Below are 13,265 nucleotides of genomic sequence, written 5' to 3'. Positions count from 1 at the left end.
TGTAGCATTGTTTGTAACAGAAAGAGTGAAGGCAACCCGAGTGTCCATCAGTAACGGGATGGTTAAGAAGTCATGTTAATCCGCAGAGTGAAGCACTGTGTATAAGGCAATGCTGTAGAACGGTTTCTGAAACTGACTTAAGAGAAAAAAAAGAAAAATACCACACAATGTTGACCAGCGTGCAGAGTATGCTCTTTCGTGTGTAGAAAGGGGGGAAATATTCCAGTGTTTGTAAACATACAAAGTATCTTTTGGTGGGCACATAAGAAATTACCACTGAATGTCTCCAGGGCAGGGAACTAGTGGCCAGGGCATGGGACAGGAGGGAGACATTCCACCTAGGCCCTTTTGTTTCACAAAACAAAGCCTCTCATGTCTGATCATATCACTCCCCAGCAAGGGTAGCTATGTCCTTAAGGCAGAGTTACATTTTTTTTTTTAACCAGGGCTTATAAGGTTTTACGGCCCTACCTCTGCCTTCATCCCATCTCTGACCCTAACCCCTATGGTTTCCCATTCTCTGCATTCTCCATACCAGTCCCATATTTCCTTATTTCAGTTCCTAAACTCATATGCTGTCCCTTGGGAGAGCAAATTGGGAATGCCCCTGAGGCTCTTTCCACAAGTTCCTGGTTTTTGGTCCTTCTGTATCGTTCCCTTTCTTCCTAGGGATGGGTGGCATGGCTAGTGTTTGACGTCCCTCTGCTGTGAGCTTGGCTTCCCCAGGGAACCCAACAATGAACACAGAGCTCTGCCCACTGGCTTCCTCTGGGCTCTGGGTGGTCACGTCCCACCCAGGAGGATTACGGCAGTCCTTATTCTCTTTCTTGCCCTCTTGGGGACCCCTGGTCCATGAGATTATATCATTCAGGCTGATGATAGGGACAGGGACCCCGCCCCCCCCAGATGGCCTGTTGAGGCATCTCAGTTTTTCTCATGTAGGCACAGGGAAGAGGCCTCACTGTAATTGAACTTTACCTACCTGTTCCAGAAGGAACTAGGCACTTGTGTCTTTCAAGGCATCCTCTGTCTTCAGACATCCAGCTGGTCAGCACCCAGCCCTCAGGAAGTCCTGTTGTAGGAGGAAGACAGCAAACCTGGGGCCAGCCCCTTAAATCATTTCAGTGGGGGATGAGTTAGACATGACACTTTGGAAGCACACCTGGCTAAATGCAGTGAACTTCGGGGGAACAAGGGCTTGGATTCTGTGTCTTAGGACAGGACAGTGGAGTAGGTTAGTAGATGAAGCAATCTGGACCTCAGAGCACAGGGATGGGATAAGACATGCAGAGTGTATGCTCTCTGTCCAGGGTTTGGATGTATACATTTGGTGATGGATGGGGGAAATGATGTGTCATGTATAGATTTTATTTCTCTCATTTGCAGTTTGCTGACTTTGCACATATTCCATCTTGGATGAGTAACAGGGTCATAGGTCAATGCTGAAAGGGACTCAGTCTGGTACAAGTACGGGAAATCCATGTATAGCTTTTTCCCAGTGAACAGAGCTGGGGTATGTATAATGGAAAGCATTATGGTTGGACTGGACAGATTCGACAGATCAGATGGACAGATCCTGATTGGACAGATTCGACTTCGGGGTTTTGTAGTTTCATCTGACTTCACTCTGGAGCTTGTTAGAATTTTATGGCATGGAAAACTGGAACTGTCTCCTAAGGATGTTGGCACAAACAGGGGCACCTAGTCCTGGGTGTGGCCCCCCACAGGATTTAAACTGGAACCTCTCTGCCGTCTTGGGATCCAACAGCTCTGATGGGACCATTTCACTCACCAAAGCTCTGATTTTGTTTCTCCTGGATAGGACTTAAAAAAAAAAAAAAGAACTTCAAAAAACTGTGGAACACACTATTTAAAAACATGCATTCTGAGTCAAGCGTAAACACAAAGCTGTCTTTTTATAAAGTCTGAGCTTTATAAGGTTGCCAAAATGCTTCTCCGTCAGTTTTAAAAATTGAAGTAGAAACCACTTAAGAGTGAAAAATATTCCATGGAGGAAATTCTCAGACACTGACTTCCCAAGTTTACATCACAGAGAGGTCCATATCTGTGTGCAAGAGCCCCATGGGCAAAGCTGGTCAGATGGAGACCTTGGGCCAGGTTGTTACATGGGAGGATACTGTGAAAGACCATTCACTCCAGTGGAGCTCCTCAGCAACGTTTGTAAGGTCGTTCTTTTTTTTTTTTTTTTTTTTTTTAATTTTTTTTCAACGTTTTTTATTTATTTTTGGGACAGAGAGAGACAGAGCATGAACGGGGGAGGGGCAGAGAGAGAGGGAGACACAGAATCGGAAACAGGCTCCAGGCTCCGAGCCATCAGCCCAGAGCCCGACGCGGGGCTCGAACTCACGGACCACGAGATCGTGACCTGGCTGAAGTCGGACGCTTAACCGACTGCGCCACCCAGGCGCCCCTGTAAGGTCGTTCTTAAGTTTGCCAAAGATCTCCAATTCCCTAGGCACCCGCATTTCCTACTTCATGTACCTGTATCCTAAATGTGTAGATAGATGCACACACACAGAGGAGCCACCCTCCATTCTCAATCCATCTGTGCCAGAAACTGAGCGTGGGAAGTGAGAAGACACATCTCAGGGATGCTCTGGAAATAGTGCTCTATTGCTTGACCCATTTCCAGAGACTTCAGGTTCAGGCTCTCACCTCCCATAACCAGTCCCATTACCTTCTGGATTTTCCTCTTCCTTTCCTTCCAACACATCCCCTTTCTCAAATATTTTGTTTTCAGCTCTTAGAAATGACTAGGGAACAAAGTCCTTGTGTTCTTCAGCCCACTTCCAGGCTTCCCTCGGACCTGATAGGCACTTCTCTACTGTATTGTGGGCATTGTTGACCTGGGTGAGGGGAGATGTTGGCATTAGGAATTCCATCATCTCATCCTGAGGGCAATATCCCAGACTGATTTTGCAGACTGACCCTAGAGCTTAGGGAGCCAGAACAGGGCTACTTTTTATAGCAATTTGACAGAATAATTTTGTCGAGTCTAGTACAAGACAGGGCTTGTGATTAAAAAACTTTCTTATTGTATTTTACAAAAGAATTGGGCTATGTGGATTAGAAGTAAATAGCCACTACTACAACTGTAATTCACAGATGGTTTGAGACACAGTGAGCTAGGGCATGCTAGAGCTACTGTTGACAATCCAGAGGCTGAAGGGCTCAGGGAAGAGGTGGTTTTCGGGTATGGATTGTGAGGTATGGATGGAAAATAGAAAATAGAAGTGTTTGTGGAAGACTGTGGAGGGATATCTGTCAGGTGTGCTGGAGTGATGTGCTAGCATTGCCCACTGGAACAGGGGAAATAGATGACGTACAAGCTGCCATAGTGTGCTTCTCTGTGGGCCAGGTGCATGCTGACCACTCCACATCTTTATAGAGAAGGGTTAGGTTCTAGTTATGGGTGAGATTTTTGCTGTCGTTAGGCCCCCCTCTCAACATCCAAGTCTTGGGCTGATAGGGAGTCAGGGCCATGGATGAATATAGAAACTGTTCCAGGGACCAAGCCAAGGTGCTTTCATAGGAGTTTGGATTCTCCTTGTATTACCCCCTTGGCACCTTCCTCATTAGCATAGAGAGCATGAATTGATGGTGCCCATCTGTGCTCCTTCTGGAGTCCTCTCACAAGCCCATTGCAGCCTCTTCCCAGCCAGTATGCTATAGAGGTGTTACACATCCCCCTTTAATAATGGAATTAAGGCTCTTCTGCAGAGAGGACTGCTAGGGGACACCCTAAATGCTCTACCCTATGAAAAATGTCTCCAGGATTGAACATTCTGTTACTAAGTTCAATGGCAAAGAGCCACCGCTTTGCTGAGAAAAGCACTAGCCAACTCCTTTCAGGCTACCATGCTGAGCCCTGTTTCTCTTAATCTCCTACCTTTCACATTTATTCCCATTTCACACACTGCAGAAGTGAGGCTCAACTTTTCTCTTGCACATTATCCCCTTCCCTTCAGAAGAGTCTGGTCATACAGGGAGTTGTATCTCATTTGAGTTATGAGAATTTAACTTTAAGAGGAATTTAGCATCATTTAATATCTCAGCTTATGAGGCATTTCTACATGTTTCCAGGGAAACCTGATTTTGCATTTCGGTTGAGTAGCTTGAGCCTGGTAAAAAGAGTGTGTGGTCATTGTTACAATATCAAGCTGTGGTTGCCTCAGAAAAATCTTGGTTTGTGGTAATAACCTCTATATCCTATTTTTTCTTTTGTCTTCTCCTTCTCTGGATTACAGGTTTAATTATATAAACGTTGAGTATCATTAGGCCAAAACACAAACGAAGCCAAAGATCAGAGAGGTTAAGTAACTTGTTGCCTATCACACAGACCGAGATTTCAAACCCATATTAGTCTCTCCAGCCATATCCTTAACTGGCATTATTTAGAATTTATATCAAATATCATACCGGAATTAGAGGTATTAGAATGAGATTCAAGCCACGTGTAGTCAAAACCCCAAGGCTCCAAGGGTGCTGCTGTTTCTTCTTGCCATGGTTTAGGGTTGCAATATGATTTCATAGGCATTGAGGATGGAGAATAAGTTATAAGCAGTATCATTTACAAGGATAGGGTTTGGATTTAGAAACATGCCTTCAAGTCAGGTGATGCATTCATTGGCTACTCTGGGCACATAACAAGCTGCATAAATTTTTATACCTCTCTACCCTACTCTTTTGTAAAAAAACAAAACAAAACAAAACTCATACTTGCAGACATAATTTGCATAGAACGGTCAGGTGGTAATAGTTTACAGGGATGTCATGTTCATTCTTCCTTGCTAGCTTATTTCTAAGATTCAGTTTGTTTTCTAATCGATCACATTGACAAAAAGGAAAAAAGACACACACACCAGTGTTACAAAACCTTGTATTAATCATTTCCCTTCACTTTCAATATAACATTGATATGAAATATAGCCATGATTCTTAGTTACATGGAGGAAATGAGTAATAAATACATTGTAGCAAGTTTAAACCACAAGGGTGTTTCACTGGTAACAACATTTGAAAACTGTACACTTGCAAAGAACAGCATCTTCAAACATTAGTATATCTGTATATCAGTAAAGCTTTACATGTAACAAACATGCTATTTCCATATATGACAAATTTAAAAAATATGCATTGCTTGGCAACATGAACTAGGCAAAAATAGTTCTTTGTTCACTAACTTTATACAGGAAAACAGGACGGAGGCATGCATGTACAATAGGGATGCCTGCACGGGGCATGCAACAAAAGAAAGCTTTTTAAAAGTCAGCTTACATTAGGCATAAATACACGAGGGTTATATATTAATAAGGGAGGAAGTCTTCTGTTTGACATTATTAACATTCCTGTTTTCTTCCTATTCCTCCCAGAGGAATACACATTCACCTTTAAGTAAAGATAAAGGAATTACAAAAAAATAAAACGCACTTTGCAAACATCTCTGATGACTTGTAAAAAAAAAAAAATCAACATTAGTGTTATCACAGCCCCATGTGCAAATGATCCTTCTGCAGGTCCTCCTTGTAAGAGGCACACCCCAGTGCCTTGGTCAGGCTGTTTCCCTGCACCCAAGCTGGAGTTGCCCGCTGCAGACACCTCCAGAGGGCTGAGATTGCGGCCTGCTTTTCCTCCCCTCGCTGCCCTCCTGGTTGCATGTCTATGCATTCAGCCCAGCTCAGTCCCCCAGCCTGGGCTTTGGGTGAGATCCTGGTTCTAGCTGGGGAATGCACATCTACAAACCTTGCACCGGCAGTAGCTACAAGAGGTGCAGAAGAACACAGACCCGGAGAAGTCTCCCATTCCATAAAAGGCAGCCAGTGACACCTCAAAAGAAAACCTTGTTTCCCTCAGTGTCTCTTCAAATGAATGGGAGATGGGGGCCCAGCTGTAGTTCCAATCCTGAGTACCAAAAAGGGACCATCAATACACAGGATTTGAGAGCTCGGTGCAAACAGCCACCCTCTGCAGGCAGACCCAGCAGCATCTGTTTTGCTTGCTGGCCCTCCTTTAAAAAGTGAAACTCAAAAAGCACGTGGAAAAAGACACATATCAGCAGCAATGTTTCAATTCTTGTACACAGTTCATGTGTGTCTTCCTACTGTTTCTGGTTAAGAAACCACTATGAATAAAAAGCACCAATAAAACATCATACATGGTAACAATATCGTAGACCGCCACTGTCCCTGGGACAGTGTAGAGATGCCAAAATACATACTGCTTAAATCAGAAAAAAGGGGGGAGGGGAGGACATGTAGTGAAATAGATTTTACTCTGAGATTTTTAATGTTTACTATTAATATAAAACAGTTGCATTTGGGGGTCAATGGGTAAATACAAAAAAAGGCACTGCCGCTTTATTACTAAATATCGGACTTCACAGCCTTACGCATGCAACTGTTTGATTCTTTTATAAATAAGGTTCTTTTGCTTCAGGATTTTAAAATTGAGCTGTATACCTGCAGTCAACACAGGACTCAAAACAAGGTGGGGACAGGCTCCTAAAATTTATCAGAACACTCAACTTAAAAAAAAAAAAAACACTAATAGCAAAACACAACTAAGTAGATAAATCTATACACAGTCGATGAAAAATAAGCTTTTCTTTTTTTTAAAAAAAGAATTATGTTGTTATTAATAACAGACTTTATCATGGTTACCAGCCATAGCAAGTTAATAAGTAACATATCCAAAATAATATCTCTAATAATCAGATAACCATTGTTTCTATATTCAGTGAAGGAATAAATAGAAATCCAGATTTGCAAATACTTTAAGGTCTTCTTCCTTTTAAAGGATTCATGCTAATGTGATTGTGTTTACAATCTGTTTTCTGAACAACCCAAGTCTTTATGGATATATGTGTTTTGCAGCAGATCTGAATGCTTTCTCATTTCTCCACAAGATGTGTAATACCATTGTTTTTTCTTCTCTTTATTAACTTCCTCAGCATCCAAAAACACCTTCACAAACCCTCTGGTCTTACTTTGGCCTTCAACATTTTTGATCTATTCCTGCCTTACATGTGATCGTCCATCCCAACACATTCCCCAAGTAACACTAAGTTTGTTTAGAAAAGGGGTGTGGAGGATGAATGTTAATGGCACTTGGTTAAAAAAAAAAATCAACTAAAAAATGCTGCCTCTTTCTGCACATGGATTTGCATCTTTACAATGTAGTCACCCAAGAGGAAGTCTCTTTTCTTAATGCAAAGCATGGTATCATGGGTTCAAGCCCCCTTTACTCGCTAAAGGCTGTCTACAATTAAGATGCTCCCACCTTTTTAAACCTTAAGACTTAGAAAGCAAGGCTGTGTTAGTGCACATTTTTAATCTTGAAAGGAAAATAAAGTTGTTTAGATTGCATTAAGGCCTTTTAAATCTGTATTTACTTCATTAACCTTTCTTTCTTTTTAAAAAAAATAACCGTAAGCGAGTGCAGCGATTTTCATGGTGTGATCTCTTCAATTTCGATTCTGACTTTGCTAAAAGAAATGGCACCAGACTCACCCATTTAATAAACAGGCCTTATACCACCTCCCTGATTTCGCCTCTGGCTGAGCATTCATACCATCATTTACACAACCCAATTTTCCAGTGCAGAGCACAACTCCTCTTCGATTTCCTTTAATACTCTCCATTGTATCGAATCCCAAACGTAGTCTTTCTTGCCCTTAAGAAACAGAGCTATTACTTTGTGGTAGCATAGTTTGTTCATCTCTCATTATGTCAGGACTGGTTTTTTTCTCCCTTCTGTGTGTGGCTGGGTAGATAAATCAGCCAACAACACAGCAAATCCCTGACGTACACGTGGATAGAACCACGTTTCCATCACGCAGTTGACCTTTCCTACATCTTCCTTCACTGCCCACCTGGTACGGTGGGGGCCTGGCCGCGTGGACTGCACATGTCACCGCAGGCCCTCTCTGCCACTTGCTGACTGACCGGTTATACACTGTTGCTGGGCCTTGCTCTTCTCCTGTTCCTCAGCAGTGAGCGAGCCAGGGGGTTGCAGCCCCCAGCTTCGGGTTTCTGAGCGCAACCGCAGTAGACGCGGTGTTTCGAGCTCATCATCTGGAATTAAGGCCTTTTGCAAGGCGAAAATGTCGGTCCTTGCCATTTTTCCTCCAGGGGAACTTGAACCCACGTGTGTGTGTGTGTGTGTGTGTGTGTGTGTGCGCGCGCGCGTGCGCGCGCAGGGAAGCAGGGGGCGCTAGGCTGAAACCCTGCAGTAGGGTGGGGAGGAAGAGGTCTCCGGGTGAGAAGCAAATCCAGCCCAGAAAGGGGCCGCAGGATTCTTTTACAATCTCTTGGTGAACCGCGAACAAACACTAACTGATCACACGGTGCGTCCCCCTCGGACCTTCCCAGTGCTCTACCCCTCGCAGCCACATACTCTCCCGCCAACCCACCTGCACGCGCCGCCTCCCCCCTCCGCCCGCGGGGGGCGGGGGGAACGACCGACGCCTCGGCCCACGTGACGTGCATTCGCCTTCCCGGCAAGCACCGCTCCGCAGCCATTGTAAGAGACAACCCTGCTGCTATTATAAAAATAGAGGAAAAAAAATGAATCCGTATCAACAAATCCTTTACAAAAACCATAGTATGAAGAGAAGTTCTATCCAAACTCTTTACACATTATGTACCCTTTAAAATTGTTATGTAAACAATACACAAATCAAAGTTTCTCTGCAATTTTGTCGGAGGGGATGTTCCCCCTCCGCCGCCGGTGCCGTGCGGCCCTCTCCCGCGGCTCGACTCCAAGCCGGGTCCTCGGGGGAAGCCGATCCGGGCGGCGGGGAGGGCGGGCCGCCATCTTGCTTTGGTCGCAGGCCCGCACGACTGTGTCCTGGGGCCCGACTGCGGAGGCGGCGTCGAGGCGCTCCCAGGCCCGAGGCCTTCGCCTCCCTCCCGCGGCTCTCGCGGCTCTTCCACCTCTTCCACGGCGGCGGTGCTCTTTTTGTTCTCTTCTGCCCCTCCTTCCATCCAGGAGGCCACCTGCGCTCCCTCGCTTCCCTAGAGACCCCCTCCCCACCCCGCACACCAAGCCATCCCGTGACAGAAACAAATGACAAAATTACCACTCCCCGGTCTACTGATATGTTTACAAGGACGACCTACGCTCTCACAAAATCAAAATGGGAGAGGGACCAGGGGAAAAAAAGGCTGCAAAGGATCTCGGAGGATTCCGTGCAACCCTGAAGATGGTTGACACTGGACCCGCAGCAGTCGATTTCACGGCCAGCGCGGTCACTCTCATCTTCAGCTTCTAGATTGTGGAGGTCCGGTCAACCCCGTCTGGGAGAGAGAGAATACACGATGGGCACAGGTGAACAAAACCGTTTCTTCACGTCCTTCCTGGTCTCCGAAGACAGGTAAGGGCCCAACTTACTCATCCACTCACTCCCTCGTTCACACACCCACCCACTCAACATCTGGAGAACAGCCATCTTTCCAAGAGCTGTAAAGAGCCTGGGAATCCACGTGAAGAGACCTAGTCCTCTCACATGCTAGTCGGGACAGACACATAAAGCCACAGTGATGGAGGAGTGATGACTGCTATGATGGAGTATGTACCGGGCACAGCAGGAACGTGGAGGAAGGGCTATGTAAGGTGCCCCTGGAAGTCAAGGGCAGTTTCACAGAGGAAGAAAATGACTTTTGTAAGATGGTGCTGGTAGCAGAAGAGAGGAGGAGGCAGAAAAGGGAGAGGGTGAGGAGGGCGTCCAGTCACGCTTACGTGTGATGTTGGTTGTCAGATGGTGGGGGCTGAGGGCTGGATGGAGGTCTAGGATGAGGGGTGGGGGGATGGAGGAGTGGCAGGAGATGTGCCGAAGAGCTGGCACAGGCTGGCAGCAGGACATGCAGGTGGACCTGTCCAGCTTACACCCCTTTGGCAGCATCTCTGTGTCACCGAGTCCCTGTTGAAAGACTGGGCATGAGGTGGCTATGACTCTGAGCCCTGGTCACAGCTGAGCAGACCAGGGGTATGCATCTGACCCGCAATGATCCAGCTTCTCAGCCCCAAGAATCTGATTCGGGGTACACACCATCATTAGAGGTTGTGGGCACGGGGAACTGAAAGATCCTGTGAAAGTGGGTGAATGCTGAGGCTACGGAGGGTAGGCCATGTCTACATTATGGAGAGTTGGTGAAACCAGGCTATAACATGGAGGAGGTGCGTGTCAGAGACAGAGGCTAGGAGTGAAACAGACTGCAGAGGGAGCTGATGGCCGCCCAGCTCCTTTTCGGTTGTCTGCGTGCACATGGGACTATAGGAGAGTCCCCACCCCAGAATGAGGCCATAAGGGTCTTGTGTGCTATGAACAGGGGCTTGGACTTGGTAATCGGGGCATTATAAGCAGAGTAATCAGATCTGATTTTAGAATGGTTTCTCTGGCAGTTGACCTAAAAGAGGACACGGCTCGTGGCAGGAGGACCCCAGTAGTGGTCCATGCTGGGGATTGTCTGCAAGGGCTTACCCAGTGAGCAGAGAGAAGCATGGGTTAGCCACTGTAGTAGGTAGAAGCAGCTGTGTTCAGTGACCACGAAATGAAGGCTGGGGGAGGGATGCAGGAGGCCTCCCTGGTTTTACTGATACCCAAACATCAGCAGGTGTGTCCTGATCTAAACGATGTGACAAACCTGGTCTACCAGGAGCATCTAGATGCGGCAGGCAGGACTCACGTGAGAGGTGAGTGGCACAGTGTTCAGGGAGAGCTGTGGGACCTAAGTGATAGGGAGGAATGCCGAGTACACTGCACAGGCCTGGCTTCCTCTCATGGGTAGGTTCACGTACAGTTTTAAGAGACGGTACCGGGTTTCCGGGTTTGCTGGGTTTCTCCCAATGGTAACATTTTGCAAAACTATAATATTACCACCAAGGTACTGATGTTGATACAATCTACCGGTCTTACTCAGATCTTCCCAATTTTATTTGTACTTGTGTGTGTCCCTAAAGTTCCATATAGTTTTTGGAGAGATTTTAAAGAAGAAAAGCAAATGACCTTTGAGAGTGTTTATGGTATCAGGTCATCAATCCTAGAGGCCCCCACATGTTAACTTATAATCAGTAACCTTTTGCTGACTTTTGCAAGTGTTAACCTGAGCCTCTTTTTTTTTTTTTTTAATTTTTAAAAAAATGTTTCATTATTTATTTTTGAGGGGGGGGGGGAGAGGCAGAGAGAGGGGAGACACAGAATCTAAAGTAGGCTCCAGGGTCTGAGCTGTCAGCACAGAGCCTGACACAGGGCTCGAACTCACAAACCGTGAGATCATGACCTGTGCCGAAGTCGGACGCCAACCAGCGGAGCCCCTAACCTGAGCCTCTTATGGTGGTTCTGCAGTGGTAATGGGTCATGAGAAACAGTGAGTCTGTGTAAGTGTGTACATAATGTGTGGCTGTGTAGAGGTCACTCTCTTGTCTATAGAAGTGGAGTGGCACACTCTTGCCAGGGCTCACCAGTCTACTCATTAATGCCAACCCTTCATAGCTGTATAAGTAGGGAGCTAGAAACATGAAAATCTTAATTAACCTAACCCCAACCTGCATTTTTACTGAATTCCAATCCCACGCCTCATCCTACAAGGGTGATGGCATTCATCTGCCAGGAAATGACCAACAGGTAAGTCCAGACTCACCATTTACAGTTGTGCAAGTTGTGCACTGCATAACTCTGAGCAGCACCATTCACATGTATTCATTATAGGTTTTATAGTTATTATGACAAATATCAAGTAAGTGGCAGAACAGCATCTTGAGAAAGTGGAGCCTTTTTCTAATTTGCACAAAGTCTCCATATCTGCTAGAAGTAGGGCTGTTAATAAGTCCCGAGGAGGAGGAAGGAGAGAAGGTGAGAAGGAATGGCAAGGGGATCATGTGAAAACATGAATCCTGGAGCATCAGAGAGTGGACTGGGCATTCCTCTTTGTGGTAGGATTTACTGCAGACTTCATCCTGCTTGAAGGAGCCTTGCTTTTGTAAAGCTGTGGCTGTTCCTGCCCATAAAACCCCTCTGCAGGAGGAAGATAGCAGCCAGGCCTGAGTCTTCCTTTATATCTGAGGCCACCAATCAGGAGCAGGCCCAATAGAGCCGGATGAAAGCCTTAAATATTCACAAACCAAGATGGCTGAGGCAACTACCTCCTGAGTGCTTTGGAGGGGCCAGGGGAAGGGCAAAGCAGAGACAGACAGGGAAGGCCAAAGAGAAAAATGGCTTAGACTGGCACAGGGGGGCTGCAGTTAGTGCAGGACACTGAGAGCAGAGATGTCAGCACAAGAGGTTGGGCCCGCAAGGCCTGGGGTCCATGGACCATCCTAGTATGTGGTATCCCAGGAACTTGGACACCCTCCCTTCCTGTCCTGAGACACAGGCAGAAGAATGTCTTTTGCTTTGCTTTACTCTCTCTCATTATTTGTCCTCCTGTAAAATGACTAATTCATTGGCATTCTGTCCCCAGAAAAGTCATCTTCCCCAGCACCTGGAAGAGGTGGGCTAGCAGAGAGGTGCCGTAATAGTGGGAGGGCTCAATGCCACTGTGCCCAGTTGGGCCACCCTGAACTTAATTTGCATTCTTTGCTCGGGAAACTGCTTACGAGGCTTCCCACCAGAGAGGATTATTGAGGGAAAACATAGCAATAAAAAGGCTTAGGAGATTAACAAGATGAAAACATTAGCAAAAAAAATCAGTTCAAAGAGGTTTTCTGTAACTATAGAAGAATAGGCTAAAAAACGAAGCCTTTCCAATGAAAACCTCCCTTTAATAAAGCGCATTTGGCACTCTTGCTACTAATGATGATAACGTTAGCACTTAGCAGTTTGATAAGGGCTTCCAACATGCCAATTATCTGAGATATATCAAGCCCTGGGGGAGAAGGTCAGTTCTCCTTGCTGACTCTCAAAGGCAGCAGGAGTTCTTCACCCGTCAGCTCCTGTTGGGTGGTGGGGAGCTTGGGCTGCCTGCAGTGGGCTGAGCTTGGCCTGAATTCTCCCGGTCTGGGAGGCTTCCCTTTTTGAAAAATTGAGTTGTAATTTGCATATCACAAATTTCACCCTTTTAAAGCGTACAATTCAGAGGTTTTTCGTATATTCACAGAGCTGTGCAGCCATCACCACTATCTAATTCCAGAACGTTTTCATCAGGTACCCATCAAGCAGTCACTCTCCGTTCCCAGTTCCCTCTGGCCCCTGACAACCACTAATCTATACTGTCTGTCTCTATAGATTTGCCTGTTCTGGACACTTC

At 46.1% G+C, this 13,265-nt stretch overlaps 1 protein-coding gene and 1 long non-coding RNA gene across 8 annotated transcripts in view; one reads left to right on the top strand and one right to left on the bottom strand.

Moving 5' to 3' along the window:
- Positions 1–2,025: 2,025 nt before the first annotated feature.
- Positions 2,026–4,998, top strand: LOC121031790 (uncharacterized). The gene is made up of 2 exons (XR_005790886.1): positions 2,026–2,186; positions 2,439–4,998. It is a non-coding gene; the product is annotated as an uncharacterized LOC121031790 (long non-coding RNA).
- SAMD4A (sterile alpha motif domain containing 4A) overlaps positions 4,887–13,265 on the bottom strand; it is a 218,021-nt gene continuing 209,642 nt past the window's right edge. For all 7 annotated transcript variants that reach the window (XM_040477193.1, XM_040477190.1, XM_040477191.1 and 4 more), the window contains one exon: positions 4,887–9,317. In XM_040477193.1, the coding sequence (XP_040333127.1) occupies positions 9,289–9,317 (29 nt within the window). In that variant the 3' untranslated portion in view covers positions 4,887–9,288. The remainder of the gene's footprint in view (positions 9,318–13,265) is intronic.

The sequence above is a fragment of the Herpailurus yagouaroundi genome, unplaced genomic scaffold, assembly GCF_014898765.1.
Source record: "Herpailurus yagouaroundi ecotype Mexico unplaced genomic scaffold, PumYag 141, whole genome shotgun sequence".
NCBI lineage: Eukaryota > Metazoa > Chordata > Mammalia > Carnivora > Felidae > Herpailurus > Herpailurus yagouaroundi.
This window is presented reverse-complemented; position numbering and strand designations above follow the sequence as displayed.